Source organism: Protobothrops mucrosquamatus, unplaced genomic scaffold (genome assembly GCF_001527695.2).
Source record: "Protobothrops mucrosquamatus isolate PMUCROS unplaced genomic scaffold, P.Mucros_1.0 scaffold2887, whole genome shotgun sequence".
In the NCBI taxonomy this organism is placed as follows: domain Eukaryota; kingdom Metazoa; phylum Chordata; class Lepidosauria; order Squamata; family Viperidae; genus Protobothrops; species Protobothrops mucrosquamatus.
Genome location: NW_015388915.1, coordinates 288,997 through 308,784, shown reverse-complemented (window position 1 = coordinate 308,784; position 19,788 = coordinate 288,997). Strand labels below are relative to the sequence as shown.

General features: G+C 37.7%; 1 protein-coding gene across 1 annotated transcript in view; it reads right to left on the bottom strand.

The window, feature by feature from the left end:
- The window catches only part of LOC107296603 (transmembrane protein KIAA1109), a gene marked incomplete at its 3' end in the record, with an annotated part of 80,515 nt that extends 61,382 nt beyond the window's left edge, over positions 1-19,133 (bottom strand). The window contains exons 1-5 of the mRNA XM_015825947.1: positions 19,063-19,133; positions 11,893-12,019; positions 10,310-10,426; positions 7,019-7,097; positions 4,798-4,862 (exon numbers count right to left, since the gene is read on the bottom strand). Of these exons, the coding sequence (XP_015681433.1) occupies positions 4,798-4,862; positions 7,019-7,097; positions 10,310-10,426; positions 11,893-11,989 (358 nt within the window). The remainder of the gene's footprint in view (positions 1-4,797; positions 4,863-7,018; positions 7,098-10,309; positions 10,427-11,892; positions 12,020-19,062) is intronic.
- Between the last annotated feature and the right edge of the window lie 655 nt (positions 19,134-19,788).

The following is a 19,788-nucleotide window of genomic DNA, read 5'->3' as shown; positions in this document are numbered from 1 at the left end:
TTATCAGTCAACATTCAACAAGACCTATAACGATTATTTCAATAGAATACTGGTTAGTAGCTTCTATCTAGTGGTCAGCTAGTAAGATAGACATAAAACATTATTAGTTAAACACAAAATAGGTTTTAACTATTGCTGGAATTCTCCTTGAAGACAAATAAAATGATTGGAAAAAAATACAAACACTCACAGAAGCAAAAACTAAAAATGCTCGCTGTTACTGTGAAGTCTAAATGACTTCTTTTGAATGTATATTTGCTGGCTAAGACACACTTTGGATTTCTTGCATAGAAAAGCAAGATGCTTCTCTCTATCCCTTGTTTTTGTGTCTTTTTTATCCATTAACATGCAATTTCTTAAATGGCTAGGAGGGAGGGAGGAGTTAAACAATTAGTTTGTAGAAGAGATATAGGCAAACAAATAAAAACAGCCAACAGATGTCACTTTCATATGTATTTTGCATACATTTTCACCTACAACCTCTTATTTGCAAAGCTACTACTGTCTGGAACGTGACAATTAGCCACAGGCACATGGCAGTGCCCACTTCACCAGGGGTCCACCACAACCGACCCAAGGGGTGAGTTCATCCTCAGCCCAATTCATAGCATGGGACAAGTAGCCGTGGGTCCCAGCAGCCAATCCACACACCAGAGGATAGGCCTCTGCCTTCCCATTGGATGCAGTCCCATCACCTCAGCTTCCCAAAGTGGAAGAAGCAAAATAATACAACCCGCTGCATTTTGTGCATAGAGATCGGATCAGATTTGATCAGAGTAATGATTGCAATCCCAAAATTATTAGGACTCTGAACATCACTGCCCTAATATGATCACTGAGGGGAAAGAGAAAAGAAAAAGTGGAAGAGGAGGAGACGCCTGATATTTCCGGTTGATTTCAGTATAAGGCATATCCTTTCTCTCCACCCCCACCCCTCCCAGTGATCACATCAGGGCAGTGATGTATTCAGAGTCCTAATAATTTGGGGATTACAATCACTGTCCTGAGCAAATCTGATCTCATTAACTCCGACAAGGACAGAGAGGGAAAATTGAGAATAAATTTATTTATGGTCTGGACATCTGAAAAGAAGTAAATTGTAATTCTGTCTAAAACAGTAGCGAGCTCTTTAAACACCTTTTATTATACAGAAAAGCACTTAGTTTTATAATATAAATAGAACTTAATCTTGTATAAGGAACTACTATTCATTTTTTAAAAAGAGATGATCTTGTTTGGGAAGGAGGGAAATGTGGGGGGGGGGGAGGGAAAGGAGAAGGTGAAAGAGGAGGAGATGCCTGATATTGAAATCTACCAGAAACATCATCTTAATAAGATCAAAGAAAATGTATTGACTAGGAGAATAGTTGTATGACAGATCAGGATTAGTGGTTTATGCTTCTATTACAAGAAAACATATTTCTTTGTAAAGGCTACTGGATTCCCATTTTGGGGATTGCAACATTTGTTGCGAACATCTTTCTGGACATTTTCATACGCATAACGTCATTTTGTCTAGTTCTACCTGTGCGGGGTGGGGTGAAGGTTGAGGTTTTTTCCCCCTCTCTCCCTCTTTCTCTCTCTGAGAGAATGACTTTCTTTAATGTTTTCATTTTATTTTTGCTGACTACAATTACAGAGAACGTGCTCAGTCAGAGAAGCTTTTGGGGCACGGTTGACAGTTCCTTTTCCGAGAGAGGTCCTTCACATTTATCATGCCTCTTCCTTTGGGGCTTCGTTATGCAAATGTGGCTGAAATTGATAATTCCAAAGTGCTTCATTTCAGGTTCCTTTTCTTCTTTATAACCTGATAGGAAAGTTGACTCTAATTTCGGCACTACTTCTCGCTCGGGTATTATGCAAACTTTTTTGACATGTTCTTCAGAACGCAGGAAGCCTGATCCTGAAACTGAAAACAAATTCCTGATTTCTGGACGTGCTTGGAAGGACTCTATTATTAGCCAATCTCTCCCTTTCAGAAGCACCATGAATCTCCGCCCACCCGCTGCCTTGCCACAAATCTGCAATGTTCAGCCAAGGGGCTCCTCTGCAATAGCATGGAACATCTGGAAAGCAGCAGCCTTCAGGGACCCATCAAATCGCTCCTCTGGTTTGCTTTCTCTCATCCCATCCACCACGCCCATCCCATCCCCCTGTGTGCACCCAAAGTACAGCGGATCATATTATTATGCTTCTTGCCAGGGGAAACAATATGTTTGCTCCCACCCAACATTTCCACTTCAAGAAGCCAAGCCAGCAGGACTGCACCCAGTGGGAAGGCAGAGGCATACCCTTCGGTGTGCCGACTGGCTGCCAGAACAATTGGCTACTTGTCCCGTGTTGTGAATTGGCTGTGAACAAGTGTCCATTGGCCAATTGCCCGGGATGAGGGTGTAGGTGAGGAGCGCCAGTGGTCCATTGGGGGGGAGGAGCACCAGCGGAGAGCCAGCTGAGGATGAACATCCATAGTGGGTCAGCTGTGGGGGGAGCCCACAGTGAAATGGACGCAGCCCTATGCCCACAGCTAATTGTCCTAGACCCTACTCTTTCCTCTAAGGCTGTATCCCCATCCATTTTTATTTCCACTTTCATGTTTATTCCACTTATAAATTACAAGCACAGTCAAGAATAGAGTTAAAGCATTAAAGAAGAATGGAATGGCTCCTATGTTCCAGTTAAAACATTATAGAGTACAGATAGTCCTCGACTTAGTACAATTCATTTAATGACCATTCAAAGTTACAAAGGCATTGCAAAAGGTCAGGACAGTCTGTGACTGTTGCACCATCCCCATGGTCACATAATCAAAATTCAGCTGCTAGGCAACTGACTCATATTTATGATAGTTGCAGTTTCCTGGGGTCATGTGATCACCTTTTGCAATCTTCTGACAAGCAAAATCAAAGGAGCCAGATTCACTTAACAACCATGTTACTAATTTAACAACTGCTGTGATTCACCTAACTGTGACAAGAAAGGTCATAAAATCGGGTAAAACTCACGTAACAAATGTTTCACTTAGCAACAAAATTTTCTGCTCATTTGTGATTGTAAATCGAGGACCTCTTATACTACAGAAGGTCTCCCTTGTGCCAATTAAAACACCTATGTGACTAAGGTGGACAAAATCTCATTATATACTCAAATCTTGTGAGATTTTGACTATTTATTATAACCAACGTAATTAATTTTATTGAATGTGAGATCCCACAAAGTCAGGGACATATATATTGCAGTAAACCATATCTTATGTGTTGTTCTTTAAAAGTTTTCAAGAATACTAATTACCAGCTTAAATTAAAAGGTCAGGAAGCACTGATACATGGCATAATGTTTAAATGGTAAAACTTAATTGTTATAAACTCAGAAAATTAAAAAACTGTAAATGATTATAAATAATAAAGTAGCATATCAGTGGTTCACATATTTTAACTTCATATAGTATGACCCAATTAAACGTAATTTTGTTATAATTAACTCATTATTTTTCTTTAAAGATAGCCTTATTATTTGTCTACTCAAGAGACATGAACTCCTTTGGTATTTCAATAAACTGGGTCTTTAAAATGACATTATATAACTCTATAATTATCCAGAAAGTAGTAGAAAATTTACTTTTCCCCTAAAAACATATAAGAGTACTGTACACAAATCATTTTGAACATTTTTTTTATCTGAATACTTCTGGCAAATTATACACAATGAAGGAAAATATCTTTAAGATGTAACATTTTCAACTTTAGCGATATGGCAAGATAAATAAATAATTTCACCATTTATAAAAAAAAAAAAGGATGAAGCAATCAGATTTCTAGGGCATTTATAACTTCAAATTAAGCCATCTAAATCAGGGGTCCCCAACTCCCAGTCCGTGGATTGGCACCAGGCCGCAGCATGCCAGAAACCGGTCCACGCAAACAAGCAAAGCCCCATCTGCGAGATGCAGGCAGTACATGAAACCATGCCTCCTCAGGTCCGCAGAAAACCCACTCTTTATGGAACCGGTCCCTGGTGCTCAAAAGGTTGGGGACCTCTAATCTAATAACTAAGAATTATGACAGTGAAAATTTATCTTTGCTATGGCCTGATGTCTAATGGGCTAAAACATAAGGAATCTAAGTAATCTCTTTTTTTCAAAGAACCAGTTTCTGAGCAATTAGTTTCTTTCTTCATTGTCACCTCTGCAGTTTTTTCCAACCAGATATCCTTCAGATGTTTGGACTTACTAATTTTCCTGGTAGGAATTCCAACAATTGTAGCTCCATATTTAGGATACATTAGCTTCAAAATATCTAAAGAGATGATTTTAGTACAATAATCCTGCACATTTTGTTGGTAATATAGAACTATACTAAAATTTTGCCCTTATCAATAGGCATTTTGTTTTTTAATCTCTCCTACATCGTATCTCTATAATAAAGAACTCTGCCTATTTAAAACCATCTGACCTTCTGAAATCACCACAAGCTAGGATAATGCAAGTGAACAAAAGTGCCTTCAAAGAGCATAGATTACATTTGATACTTTACTAGTGGGAAATAATGCAACCACAAATTTAGAGAAGCATTAAATGAGAAAATTGCAGTCATTTTTGTCCAATAGGCTTAAGTACTTACATTAGGCAGATTCAAAATATTTCACTTTAAAATATATTTATATAAATATATTTTTCCCATTTCACTGCATATCTACAAATAATGACTTCCTTTTACAACTACAAATAATAATAATTTATCCCATAGAATCATTTATTTACGATAAAATCTAGCAATATCTCTTTAAATGGCAGAAACTTACCATGTTGCTTCTGCTTTGGATTGTACATCTTCCACCAACGAAATATAATAAATCCATCTTGGATTCTAAAAATTATTAAACAAGTAAAATATTTAAAACAGCTGTTACAGTGTACATATATTCAATATGCAATTAATAAGAAATTGTTTCAAATAACACAAAGGTGAATTTATCATCCTGTTTTCAGAATCTTAAAAGATACCAAAGAGCTTATTTGCAATTTGTTCAAGGACCTGAGCTTTTCAACCCAAACCTGCCCACAGGAAGATTTATCTTTATAACTTTTACTAAGGCAGGAAGAAGGGCATTTTTCTATGCTGATTCTGCACCTATCATGAATTCCTGGATTTATAGGTAGTCTATGACAATTGAGCCCAAAATTTCTGTTGCTAAGCAAAACATTTGTTAAATGAATTTTGCCCCATTTTACAACCTTTCTTGTTAAGTTAGTATCATAGTTGTTAAGTGAATCTGGCTTCCCCATTGACTTTGCTTATAAGAAGGTCACAAAAGGTGATCACATCAATTTAGCAGATTATCAAATTTTCCTTTCCTAAAGCAATGTGAAATTACTTTTAACTCAATGTATCTTACCTTTAACCACTCCACATAGATTCTCTCAACTCTGATAGATCATGGATATACTGAAAGCCTGGCCATTCATATTTACATTTCTATCACTTTAAAATTAGGGTTTTAACTCATTTAGACCAGGGATGTCTAACCTGTGGGCTATGGCCCAGTAGCAGGCCATGGCCTGTTAGCCACCGGGCTGTGGGAATGGCTGGGGAGTGCGCGCACATGCATGCACACACATCCCACTCGCGCTAGTGCCGCCACATGGGCACTAGCGGCCCCATTTGTGCATGCACAGGGGTGCTAGCACTGCTGCCAGTATCACGCGAGTGCTGGTGACCTGTTTGCGCATGCAAGCAGGCGCTACCAGCCCACTGGTGCATGCATGCGGGCCCCAGTTTTGCTGCCAGGGCTGCCCTGGGTATGCGCAGCCTGCTTGCGTATGCACACTAGCGCTGCCGCCATTCGTGGGGAGCTCTGATTTAGACTATTTTGTGGACCTCTTTTCTGATCTTTTTTTATGTAGAAGCTACCATATTCTTCATGTTGTGTGCCAGTTGCACCTTCTCCTAGATCAGGAGGCTCACAGATCACTCAAGCCCTGCTCACCTCCAGATTTACTATTGTAATATGCTCTACATGTGGTTGCTCTTGAGCGTATCCAGAAGCTTCAAGTGGTGCAGAATGTAGCAATGCAGACAAATGTGTTCCTAGAAGAGCACATGTAACATTTGTTATCACCTTTAAAACCATTCATGGCTTGGGATGGGTTATCTCTGGGACTGCCTCTTCCCAATTACATCAGCCCATCCATTAGATCTGACAGAGAAGGCATGTTGCAGGTACCATCTGCCAGGGACCTACATTTGGTTGGTCCCAGAAAGCAGGCCTTGTCTGCCATGGTGCCCACTCTAAGGATCATTTACACACACACCCCTTGAAGTCAGGTTGTTCTTGCTATCATTCTAGAAGACCCTCAAGACCTGGCTGTGACGCTAGTCCGGGGGGGAGGGGGCGTCTCAGGGAAATGGAAATATTCTTAGATGACTCCATTGTGTGGTTGATTTTTAGATGTTTTTATACTGTTTTTGTTTTTAAATAATTATTTAAATTATTAAATTTAACTTGAATAATTTAAATAGAACAATTCTCTATTTTTATAATGTTTGTATTTTATATATTGCTGTTTTATTCTATTGTACATACTCACTATTTGTGAAATGGGTGGCCATATAAATGTTATTAACAAATAAATATGATTAATAAATATGGACCAAAAGATATTCATAGGTTAGAAATCCTTAGCTCTTGCTGCTCACTGCCATTTATAACTATTGTAACAGATCTGCTAAATTATTGTGATCCAATTCTAGTAGGATAATAAATTTTACTACATAAGGGAAATTTTATTTCCTTAAATTTAAAGATACCGGTAATCCCTTTTAGAAATTTTTGCATGGTCACAAAATAAGTACCACACTTTTTTTTCTTTGAATTGTTTTTCTTATTATATCAATGATGAAAATTCAAATGAAGATGTTATATTCTAAACCATATTAGGGCCTATCTTTATCTATATGCAATGCTACAATGGGAATAAAACTTAATAAAGCCATGGCTGTGAAATAAACAGTATGAAAGTTACCTAATGGAGAAATCTTCTGTAATATAATAGATTTCTCGAACCATGATTTTTCCAGATAGAACAGAGAATGAGAAGGATCCTGCAATAAAAAGAAGGTTTCTGTTAAATCACAGAATACCAAGGAGTTCTTTAGGTTTTCTACTCATACTTCCCTACTTTCCAGAAGAATCCAAATAAAGCATCCCAGAAAATTAATATCTTGCTTCTGCACAATTGAAGGGGGACCTATCACCGTGATTAAGAGTAAGAGTAGGTCAACAGGCTTAAAGGTTTCCCCTATCCAGTTAGGATCAACTCAAGCAGGCAGTGCTCATCTCCGATTCTCAGTCGAGGGAGCCTGGGGTGTCTGAGTGATGCTTCCGTCATCATGTGGCCAGCACGAAAATATGGAAATACAGTAACCTTCTTGCCAAAGCAGTAACTATTTATCTACTTGCATTTGCATGCTTCTGAACTGCTAGATTGGCAGGAGGTGGGTGAGTAACTGGAGCTCATCCCGTTACCCAGCATTCGGGTCTTAAATTCAGGCTGTCAGCTTTTCAGCTGACAAGTTCAGTGTCTTAAACTCTGAGCTACACTTACTTTTAATCATATGTCACTATCAATCTTAACTAAATACTTTGTGCTTTCCCAAGTTCTCTCTCCCCTCCATAGTTTTTCTCTTCTCAGATAGTTTTGAACCTCTGACATACAAATGCTGCATTTACTCCGCAAAGAGCTATGTGGGTGCTGCTTTCTCTTGTGTCACCCTACTGTTTTTCCAGAGCAATAAAGAATGTTCTTTACTGGAACACTGATACTGAAGAGACTATAGAAGATCTAACTGGAAGGGTGTAATGCAGGGGTAGGCAACCTTGGCTCTTTTATGACTCGTGGACTTCAACTCCCAGAATTCCTGAGCCAGCAATGCTGGCTCAGGAATTCTGGGAGTTGAAATCCACGAGTCATAAAAGAGCCAAGGTTGTCTACCCCTGGTGTAATGGAAACATCCCATCTCAAGCAACAGGGGAAAAAATTAAAGACTGGACAGCCATTTGTCCGAAATGGTATAGGGTTTCCTGCCTGAGCAGGGGGTTGGACTAGATGACCTTCAAGGTCCCTTCCAACTTTACTATTATTATTATTATTAGTTCTAATATAGATAATGGGTGAAAATCATCAAAGCCCAAGAAACTCAAACTCCAAACTCAAGCACAAACTTTAATCTCTCTTTCAACTGAGCTTCTAAAAGGGGAAGGAAGGGGAGGGGTGATTCCATTTTATATTTGCTGTATCTTCTTTCTTAGGGAAGGGAGTGAGGCTTCTTTCTCTTCTGGCTCACAGGCAGAAAAAGCCAAAATTGGAATAAGAGATATACAAAAAAATACCAGCAATTTAAGAACTAGCAGAAACTATGTAAGAATTAAAATATTTGTTTTACAGAAAACGATGTTTTTGTTCCTCTTTTGGTCCTATTTGAGAATAAGAATATTTAAAAACCATTCAAACTTTTAAAATGATTACTTGGTAGAAAGAAACTTCTCAAGGAAATAAGAAAAAATCATTTCCCCAAACAAAATTAATATTTGGTTCAAAGGACTCTCCCAAGGAAGATATTGTCCCCCACGTTCATTTGTTCAGAAGTTAGTGAATATTTTGTGTTCAAGTTACTGATCTCTAGAGCAGTGGTGGCGAACCTTTTAGAGACCGAGTGCCCAAACTGCAACCCAAAACCCACTTATGCATCGCTGGGTGCCGGGTGTGCGTGGCCACTGAGTGGGCGTGGCCACCGAGCTGTTGGCTCGTGCTCACTCGCTCGCTCGGTGTCCGCTCCGACTTGTGCTCGCTCTCTCGCTGTCTGCAGCAAATGCTGCTTCCGCCGAAAGTTGCTCCTTTTATAGCCTCGCCTATTCCCAGACTGCGCATGCGCGGAAAGCTGCGCATGCGCGGAGAGAACAGCTCGGCCCAGCAATGGCTCACGTGCCACCAGAGACGGCTCCGTGTGCCGCCTGTGGCACGCGTGCCATAGGTTCGCCACCACGGCTCTAGAGCAATCTATTTCATTTCCTCCCACAACTGCCATGATATACTGTGCACAGACGTGCAATTCGATTGTTCCCTGTTGCTCCATCAAGCAGAGGCTTCTAGGTTTTTCCTCCATATTGCATTATGCAAAACTGGTGAGGTCTTATTCAGTACACTGCAACCACCTACTTTATTCCAAGATAAAATCCCTCACTGCATATGTGCATTCATGAAAAAGAAAGTGGCAAAATTTCTAGATCTTCCCAGTTTAGCTAACTGGGGAGAGTGTACTAAAGGTAAAGTCCTTTCAGTGTGTAAGTCCTAATTTAGTTAAGACATGCATCAATGTATTATGTATTAATGTTATGGAAATGATTAGGAGTTGAAAGACAAAGAGAAAAAGTGTGACTTGAGCAGACTACTGGCCTCATATTTAGCCAATAATGCACATACACAGAGAGCCAAGACAGAGTAAGATCCAAGAATGGCTAAAACAAGTATGACAACTTGAATCATTTTTCATAAAACAAAATTTAAGATTCTAATTCAAAATAAGTTTATACTAGTTTCTAGAGTGCTGTAAATTTCCTGTATTTCCAGGAACTAAGCATCATTTCCTGGGCTCTGAGTCAAACAGGAAAAACCTGCTCTGTTCCTCCCATTAAAATACAAATAAAACAATAAATAAATAAATAACATTAAAAAAAAACTCTTACAGGAGTGAGAGGGAAAACATCCCACTACTGATTGCTCAGAGTTTATGTTTCCTGGACTCTTTTTGTTTTGAAACTTACATTTTACAGCTAGATCAAGTTGAAGTTTAACTCTTTTATGTCTGACTCTCTTTAAGTGGGATTTTCTCCCGATCTAATACACAGTCTATAGTATCTTCTTATATATTGCTCAGAGAATTCTTCAGTGTAAAAAGGCCTTGCTAAGAGTCCATGCATGAGTACAGCCACAGTCCCCTTTTATTCACAGGATGCCATGGATGAATCTGGTATTTTGGTTCATATTTGAATTATACTCCCAAATTCGCAATATATAAAATACAAGAGACATTTCACATATGTAATAGCAGCCCAGATTTCAACGCACCATTGCAATGTAATCTCAGCACGGGATTAATCTTTTCATCAAACAGATGTCAATAAAATAATGGAATGTATTTAATTTTTTCTCTTACCAAAAGCAATGGAATACAAAATATGTAACATTGACTAATCATATTACAAACATGATTTCAGAATATCCTGTGCATTTCATATTAAAATTAAGTTGACTTACCAATATGGATATAGCCATTTTTATGTAATCTGTTAAGGATCAATGTTAAAATAAAACCAATATTTCGGGAATTGTAATAAGTTAGATAAATAATCCAGGCACAGGACAAAATTGTAGCTGCAAAACAAAAGTATTCAAACAATTAGAGCAATGGAAATTATTTTTAAGAAACACAGAAGAAGTGATATATTTGTACACAGAAACTCTTTGGAAGTAAGAGAGATATGGACTGCCACAGACTCAATGGGAAGTAATATTACCAATTTACTTAATGGTAAATGGGTTCTTCCAAAAGGTGCTTTTTCACAAGGCAACTGGACTTTGTTTTTCTTTGAAGACATTTCGCTTCTCATCCAAGAAGCTTCTTCACCTTTGACTGGATGGTAGGGAATGGAAAGATTTATACTCCTTGCAGACAGCTGGTCATTTGCATTCTTTTAGAGAGTAGTTGAGGCCACCTGGACGTTTATCTGTGTCATCAGGGTCACCTGAGTAGTGCAAATGGGTGTGAAGCCTTTCTGAAACTGCTGAAAGGACTGTGTTGTAGACTGGATGTAGATCGTGTTATATCCCCACCTCTCTGTTAAGATAGAGCTATTCATTTTTGACATAGATGGCTCCTAGGAGAGCAAACCCATCAGGACAAGGTTCAGCAGTTCATCTGCATTTAAAAGACAAAGGCCACACTTTCGAAGACCCCAAAGTTCAGATTTTGGAGAGGACCGCTGGTTTGAAAGAGGGGTCAAAGAGGCCATCTAGAAAAAAGGCTATCAAAGAAAAACAAGAAAGTCCAATTGCCTCGTGAAAAGCACCTTTGGGATAACTATCACCTGGATGATTGAGAATCTTCATAGACAAATGGGTTCTTGTAACCACCCTTATGGTAGCCATTTTGCAAGGCTGCTCATGATCTATTCTTAAAATTCCAAATATGCTCATTGGCACACAGTGACTGAGGACACACATCATTACCTCCTCTTCTTGCCCCATTCTCATGTGTGAAATAGCTTTATAAAGTAGTTTCATGTAAAGCTGCACAGTATTATTTTGGAAGGGCAACATCAGTTGGTAATTATACTTTTTAAATAGATTGACTGCCTTAATGGAAGCTTTATTCTAGCCAGATTACTGCAGATAACACAACATTTCAAATGATGTATTTTTCAGCCTAGGTATTGACTATGTTCTATATTGTTTACTATACATGATCCAATAGATGGTATATTATATTCATATAATTATTCAAGCTATTACAAGATAATACAATATATATAAAGAGAAAATATGAAGCAAAATATGATTTAATGTTTAAATTGCAAGCTGATATACACATGGCACAAAATAAACTTAGAGATGGAAAATTAAGAAGCTGCATGAAACTGTATTTAACGTTCCACTAACTCCAGTTTTGAGATTAGTAATTAAGTTCTGTTTAAAATCACCCAGGATAAAATCAATGTTTTCTAAAACAAAAAACAACTTATAGCTGCTGCCAAGCCTTTCATGTCAGATGAGATAAGATAGATATGAGATATAATACTGGAAAACATAAAAAAATATATAACAAACCAAATATTACGTACCAACAAGGAGCCAAACAACATTTGAGTTATGTTCAGTGAGGAAATTTTCCAACTGAGTGATACTAGGAACAATGCTAACATTAGTATTTCTGTCCATTCTTAGAATATTGCAGCAGGGTTTAAATGACTGAAAAGAGAAAAACAAATGGAGTGTCATTTTGAAAAGTGCTGTTGAAGTGATTTGTTTGAGATATATGTAAGAGAGATCAACCACTTTGAAATTAACACACAAAATGCACGTAATAGCCCTTAAGCAGGATATATAGGATGGCAGAAATGCTATTTCATTCAATAGGATTCATAGGAAGAATTTTCATGATAGTGTAATATACACTACACAGCAAGAAATGGAATGGTAGCTTATTAAAGTAAAAAAGAGTTAATAACAAGGTGAAAATAATTTCCTTGCTAAACTCAAAATACATGTTACATTCATATTTAAATATCTTTATTTTCATTTTTAAAGAAACAGTCTCTGAGCAAGACTGGGATTAAAACATTCTTTTGGACCTTGACAAATCCAAACCAAAATCACTTCCTAAAACCATCTGTTCTTCAATTAAAAGCTACAATTACATTTTAAGTACACATATCTTCAAAGCCTGCTATAGCAGACACCAAGAATCCAATAGCAAATGAAATATTAACACATTTTTTATGGCACATCCTTTTGTGAACAGGAAACAATACTAATGTTCCAAACAAAGTAAAGTACGACAGTGAAGTTTCTCCTGCAAAAGAACGCTCTAATACAGGGGTCCCCAACCCTAGGCCACAGACCAGTAGGTGCCCTGTTAGGAACCAGGCTGTACAGCTGGAGGTTAAAGGCAGGCAAGCAAGTGAAACCAAAACCACCACTCCCACTCTGTGGAAAAACAGTCTTCCACAAAACCAGTACCTGGTGCCAAAAAGGTTGGAGACCACTGCTCTAATAAACTAGTGTATTAGTCAAGGCCACTCTATTGACACTAATTTAATAGGATCACCCTGTAGTATACATGGTCTAGTCTAGCTGTGCTGGCTGAGGAATTCTGGGAGTTGAAGTCCACGAGTCATAAAAGAGCCAAGGTTGCCTACCCCTGGTCTAGTCAGTGCATGGGAAGAACTATAGGATGCAATGTGGAAGGGTGGAGGTGGAAATTGCTGTTTCTAACTGCAACAAAGATAGGAAATTGCTTCTTTAAATATGTTTTCTGGGATTTTTATTATTCTTTACTTTTTTCTTTCATATGTTATCCTTTTTCTATTTCTTCTTCTATGATTCTGTAATTTTTAAAATATTACTAAAATATTCTTTTAGAAGAATTTAGTAACTTTAAACATTTTCTACAATTTTATATGTTCTAGTAAATACTAGATCTGCTAATGGGGACAGGTGCATAGACATTGAGAGGAACCTGAATTATTGAATTAATAAATTAAAAAGTGGAATTGGGTTAAAATATATCAATATCTCTGCTTCTTCAGATATTCATGTTAACCATTGCAATGCGGCCTGCATTTCATTTCAGGAGTAGAAATGCATTGTAAATAATTTTAGATCCAAGGAAGATAACTTCTTGAACTAATTCAATTTCCTCCTTGTTGATTTGTCTCATGTCCATCTGCAGCTGTTGTCATTATCTTTGTTTTCCTGAAGTTAAGACTCAATCCTACTTTTTCACTTTCATCCTTGATTTTCCAATCCTTTTTTCCAGATCTTTCTTATTTTCAGACAATAGTGTTGTATCATCTGCATACCTTAAATTATTTATGGTTCTTTCCCCAATCTTCATTCCAACTTTACCCAGTTCAAGACCTAATGTCCACAAAATCACTTCAACATACAGATTGAACAAAAAAGGTGATAAAATACATCCCTGTCTAACTCCCTTACTTATCCTGGCAGTAAAGTGTTCTCACTGTTGCCGCCTGAAAAATGTAGAGTGACTGATGAGTCTGATCAGGTGGGTTAAAACACCAAAATTGTGCAAAGCTGCCCATGTCTTATTGTGTTCTACACAGTCAAAAGCTTTTCTGCAACCAATAACTCTTTTATATCGATTTTAAATAACTTTAATTCATCAATGCAGCATAGCCCGAGACTAATATAGTCTATCAATATGTTTGGGATAATGCAGCTGAAGGTATTAATATTTCATTAATTTCTAATAATATATTAGAATATTTCTTTTTTATATAAAACCAAAGATTATGCTATATGAAAAATCCAAGAGTATAGATATACTCATCAACAGTAGCTCAGATAGCATTTTAAAGAAAATAAGAGAATTCACGGAAAATGCCTTGAGATAGGAAAGCTCAAATTAAGTTAAGCGAGATATTCAAAAAACAATTTCCACAATTCCTTTCAACCTGGGTTTTTATAATATTGGGGGAGAATTTTGAGGCTCATATTAAAATGATATTTATAAAGATACTTTCAGCCTTTATATTTAATAAATCATGGGTTAATTTTTTTAAGTTTACATTAATTAAAGCTATGTTTTCACTAGAGAAAGTTATTTTTAAGAGTCTTTAGGCTACATGACATTTACATACCTCATTTACTTCCTTTTTCTATCGGAACATACAGTATCAAGATAGCTCAACAGGGGGGAAAAAATCAGCTATGGAAGGGAAAGCAGAGAAAATAGAATTAGTTATCTTGGTAAAGATACTATTTTAAAAGCCAGTATGTATGATCAAAGACTAAGATGCACTATACTTGAAAACATTATGGAAAATGTATTTCTATTTAATGGATTTTAATTCTGCCCTACTCCAAAATGACTCCCAACAGCTTAAAAAATTATGGGGGCTGTGTTCATTATCTTATTCTAAATGTGATTTTAAAAAATAGAATATTGATAAAGAATTCTATCCTTTTCCACTAGTGCAAATCAAAAGAAAAAATGAATCTTATTTATAAATATAGTTCTATGTAGTTGAAATATTGTCTGTGCAGTTTATTTACCTGAACTTTCATTATCCAAAGTTATTCAATCAACATCAAAGCATCAGCTATCTCTCTGCTTGTCTTTGATTCCAGAAAAGTTATGAATATATTTTGAATCTTCAATGAGTTGCACTAAGATTTTTTTTACTGTTATATTCTGTAAGCTAATCAGAATTGTGGCAGATCAGAACAGCATATATATTTCGTAAATCAATCAATAAACAGAAGATGCAGCTGATTTAATGGGGGGATTCATTTGTACAAACTTTTTAAATATTTAGCTTGCTTTTTTTCAACTCATTTGCAATGTTGACTACAATAAGTGCACCATGGCAACGATATACCACAGTGTTTCATGCCATAATGATCTATCAGATATATGCATGAGATGAACTTTGGATCTGAAGATATTGTGGATAGTTCTAACAAGTTATCATGCTCTCAATAGACTGAATGACTCCTGTTCTGTTCTAAAGCTGAACTTCAGTGAGATTCCATTTATGGTCTATTTTTCTTCAGAGAGCTACAAGTGACATTGTGACAGCCACCAGGCAAAAAAAAAAAAAGCTTTAAATCGTTTACTTATTCAACACTGTAAAGAGGGATAACTGGATTTTAATGAGGTACAGCATTATTCTTAAAGCCCAATAAACATAGTATTAGATCATCATCNCTTCCTCCCCCCTCTCTCTCTCCCTCCCTCTCTCCCTCCCTCCCTCTCTCTCTCTTTCTCTCTCTTCTCTTTTTCTCTCTTTTTTGAATGGTTTTTTCAGCACTTCCTCAGCATGCTGGGTCTTTGGTTTGTTTTGCTGGAAGGCTGAGCTTAGGACTGTCTCTTTTCCTTCCCACTTTCTTAGAAGTGGTCTAATCTAATACAATAATAGAAATAAAGTGCATTATTTATTTATGTATTTATTTGTTTACTTATTTAGAAAATTTACAATAAATGTAATGCACTTGAATCATCCTGAAATCTTCCCTCTCTCCCCGCCCCAGTCCATGGAAAAATTGTCTCCCATGAAACCGGTCCCTGATGCCAAAAAGGTTGAGGACCTCTGCTCTACAGAACAGCCAAGTTTCTAACATTTGCTAAAATGTTAAAAGTGTAGGATTAATCTAAATGTTGAGAGTTAAAAGATTTTTTTATAAATCAGAATTTACAACCATAAATAAAAAAGAAAAGAACCCAAACCCCATACTTATTTTCTTAGATATTCCACTCCTCCATTAAGCTATATCAGGATTATAAAGCACTGTTTTCCCCAATCTTAGTCTGAATCTCAGCAGCAAACTGGATCAAATGATCTCCACAGCAATCCATACAAGATCCTGCTATTTCCAAAAGTCTAAAATCTAGTACTAAACTAGTTTGACACTGTTCACCTTTTAAATTTATCATGTTTAAATTATATATATACCATACAGGTAGTCCTTGACTTACAACAATTCATTTAGTGACTGTTCAAAGTTACAACAGCACTGAAAAAAGTCACTTATGACTATTTTTCACACTTTCGGCCGTTACAGCATACCCTTGGTCATGTGATCAAAATTCAGAGCGTGGCAACCGACTCATATTTATGATGGTTGCAGTGTCCTGGGCTCATGTGATCACCTTTTGCAAACTTCTGTCAATCAAAGTCAATGGGGAAGCCAGATTCACTTAAAATTTGTAGCAAAAAAGGTTGTGAAATGGGGAAAACTGATTTAACAAATGTCTCACTTAGCAACAGAAATTTGGGGCTCAATTAAGTCGAGGACTATCTGAGTTTCATAACAAAATCCTTGAATATCTATTTCTTAGATATTCCACATTAAAAAATTTGAAGTGGAATAAGCCTTGTTCTTCATCAGCAACTGAATCAACTACTTCACATTCATTGAAGCCTAATTTTCTTTCAAGTAAAAGGAATATTATTACAATTGTGATTCAATACAACCCTTCTCAAACAATTATATGCATTCTATCTCAAAAAGGGCAGAAGAACCAACTCTTTCCAAAACAATTGCAGTGAATTAAATAGAATTTACTCCGAAGTAAACCAAATGTCCATGGTAAATTAGCTCTAAAAATATGCTACAATCTTAAACACACTTGCCATAAAAAATTTCCAATAAACATATTGAGGAAACACTGCTACTTTACAACAATTATATTACACATTTTAGAACACAAAGACTAATTACTTCCTGCTAATATATGGGAAGTTGCAAAATCACAAATGAAATTGTCTATAGCGCATGATAAAACTGAAAGACATACAAGAACCCAGATATTACTGTCCTATGCTCTATTATAGTCAAATATACTTATTTTAAACCAGAAAAACCTGTTTTTGTTTTTAGCCATTATATGTAGAAAAATCTTCCATTATTTGGCAGAATTCATTTTTTTCACATAGATCAGGGGTAGGCAAAGTTGGCTCTTTTATGAGTTGTGGACTTCAATACCCAGAATTCCTGAACCAGCCATGCTGACTCAGGAATTCTGGGGGTTGAAGTCCACAAGTCGTAAAAGAGCCAAGGTTGCCTACCCCTGGTATAGATATTGATTTGCTAGAAAATTTTGAAATATGATATATCGCCACAATAAGTTTGGTTTAATCTATGAAGAAAATAAATTAAAATATTATTGTATTCTGTGTTATCTAAGAACAAAATGCCATGTTTGAAATATATTACTATATAGTTATGTTTCATTTTAAACATGGTATTAAAATCTTTTTTTCAGTATGTCAATTAGGTTTAAAATTATGTTTAAGAGTATTGTCTTCTGCTTTGATGATTCCTTTTCTTATGCTTTCAATAGTTCTTTTATTTGATGCTTTGAAATTTATAAATTAAATTTTCCATTGCAGGCCACCTTAAACACCTTTCTGGACAGAAACATATACATGTGGCAATGTATAAGAAAATACTTTAAAAGACAATTAAATACAATTATCCAACTAAAACCAACCGAGAAACAGAATTATTACCTGAATCTGAAAGCAACTTTAATTGGGTGAAAGATACATATTATCTTATGTATATAGATACTATTTGTATGGCTGCAGTGTTGACTCTGAGCAATTGCCTGTCAAGTCCCTGCAGTTTCTTTGGCAAGATTTCAAAATCAGTTTTCCATTCACAGGACTGTGAGAGTGACTGACCCAAGATCATCCAGTTGGCTTTGTATCTAAGGTGAGATTAGAACTCATGGCCACCATCAAGCCTGATGCCTTAACCACTACACCAAACTGGCTCTCTTGTATAGATACTAGGAATCAGAAAAAAAGCTTAGACCTTCACTCTTCATGCCCATGGTGCATAGCTAAATTCACATTTCAGATTATTTTTAAAAAATCATTTAAATACTCCCATTACATCAGGTGTATTTTACTTGCTGCTTTGAGAGTGCTTAAAGAGACCTGAATGTTATTGACTACAATTTCTATCAACCCCAGCCCAAATGGGAAATGTAGTCCAAAAATAGCCAAAAGGCACCGAATTAAATAACGAAATTTGAAAACGTTATTTCAGTCTGACTGCTTGATTGCAAGAAACCACACACTGTACAACTTAACCAGACAACCAGATTATACCCAGCGGAGCAGAAGGTAAATGACTTGGAAATAAGCACACACGGAAGGCTTCCGTCCTGGGAAATCAGCCCAATCAACAACTCTGCACAACCAGGATGGCCCGTCTTCACGTTTTTCCAAGCATAGCCTATCTTCCAAATGATAATGTGTATAAAGAGGAGCACTGCGCATCGAACTAATCCAGAGGAGGAGGAGGAGGAGTGGAGCTACCTGAGCGGGCGAGAGCGATCAGTTTGGCGCAACTGCGCGCTGTACAAGCAGCGCTCTGACCGGAGTGTGGGAGTGCCCGTCGACCGATGGGGATTTATGAGCTCAAAGGGTAAAAGCAACCGAGCAGCCGCATCGCGCGTCCAGGCACTTCGCCACCGTCGGCCTCTTCCACCTCGGATCTTGAAACGGCCTTAATTAGGGGTGAGGATGGCGAGAGTCGCGACTGGACTCCCGGCAGCAACGCCCCCTCCGCTCGGACAAGCAGAGCCCGGGCATCTTCCTCCTCGCTTCCACCAATAGCCTCTCGTTAGAGAAAGGCCGGGGCCGAAGCCTAGAAAAACTAGGAGGCGCTTTGCCGCCCCACCTGCCGCTGCGCACGAAGGACGGCTCCGAGCAGCCCACGCAAAACGGCCCAGAGCCAAAGCTCTCCCCGCTTACCCCATGGTCTAGTGTTTACATCCAACCCCTCTGCGGTCCTTTACTACGAATCCGGAACCCGGCGCCTCCTCCCCAACCGACGGGGGCCGCGAATAACGGCTAACTCCACCCAAACCTGCCCCCGAAGTCATTCTGCCAATCCAAGGCGCGCTCTCGGATTCACAGAGCAATGGTAACAGTCTACAGTCGGAAGCAGAAGGCGGGGAAAGACCTGATCTCTGGCCAATCGCGTAAGACGAGAACCTTGAAGCGACGCCTCCGTGGAATTTTGAGGTGACGAGCATAGAAAAATAAAGCAGAGTTTCTCAAAAGGCCGAACTTCCGAGTAAACTGAAGACTTTCTTTCTTTCTTTGGCTCTCAAATAAGTTATGGAACTTTCAAGGAGTATAAATGAACTTTGGATCTGGACTGAAAGGAAGCCTTAAACAGATAAATTAAGGAGTCCTAGTATACTGAAGTGTAAGGAGGAGAGGAGAGTTGATGGAAATTCGATCCCAGTACTCGATGAATATATCCCCGCTGTAGTATAGGTAATGATCTCTGCAGCAGTCGGCAATGCAGTCATTAAATCTCTCTTTCCCATAACTGAAAATGCATGGTGTAGAAAAGAAACGAAAGTGGGAGAAAGAGATCGGGCGGTTTATAAAGATGCTTTTACAATCACATGCTCAAAGGAGATAATTATATCAATTGAAAGTGGGAGAAGGAGATCAGGCGTTGTGTAA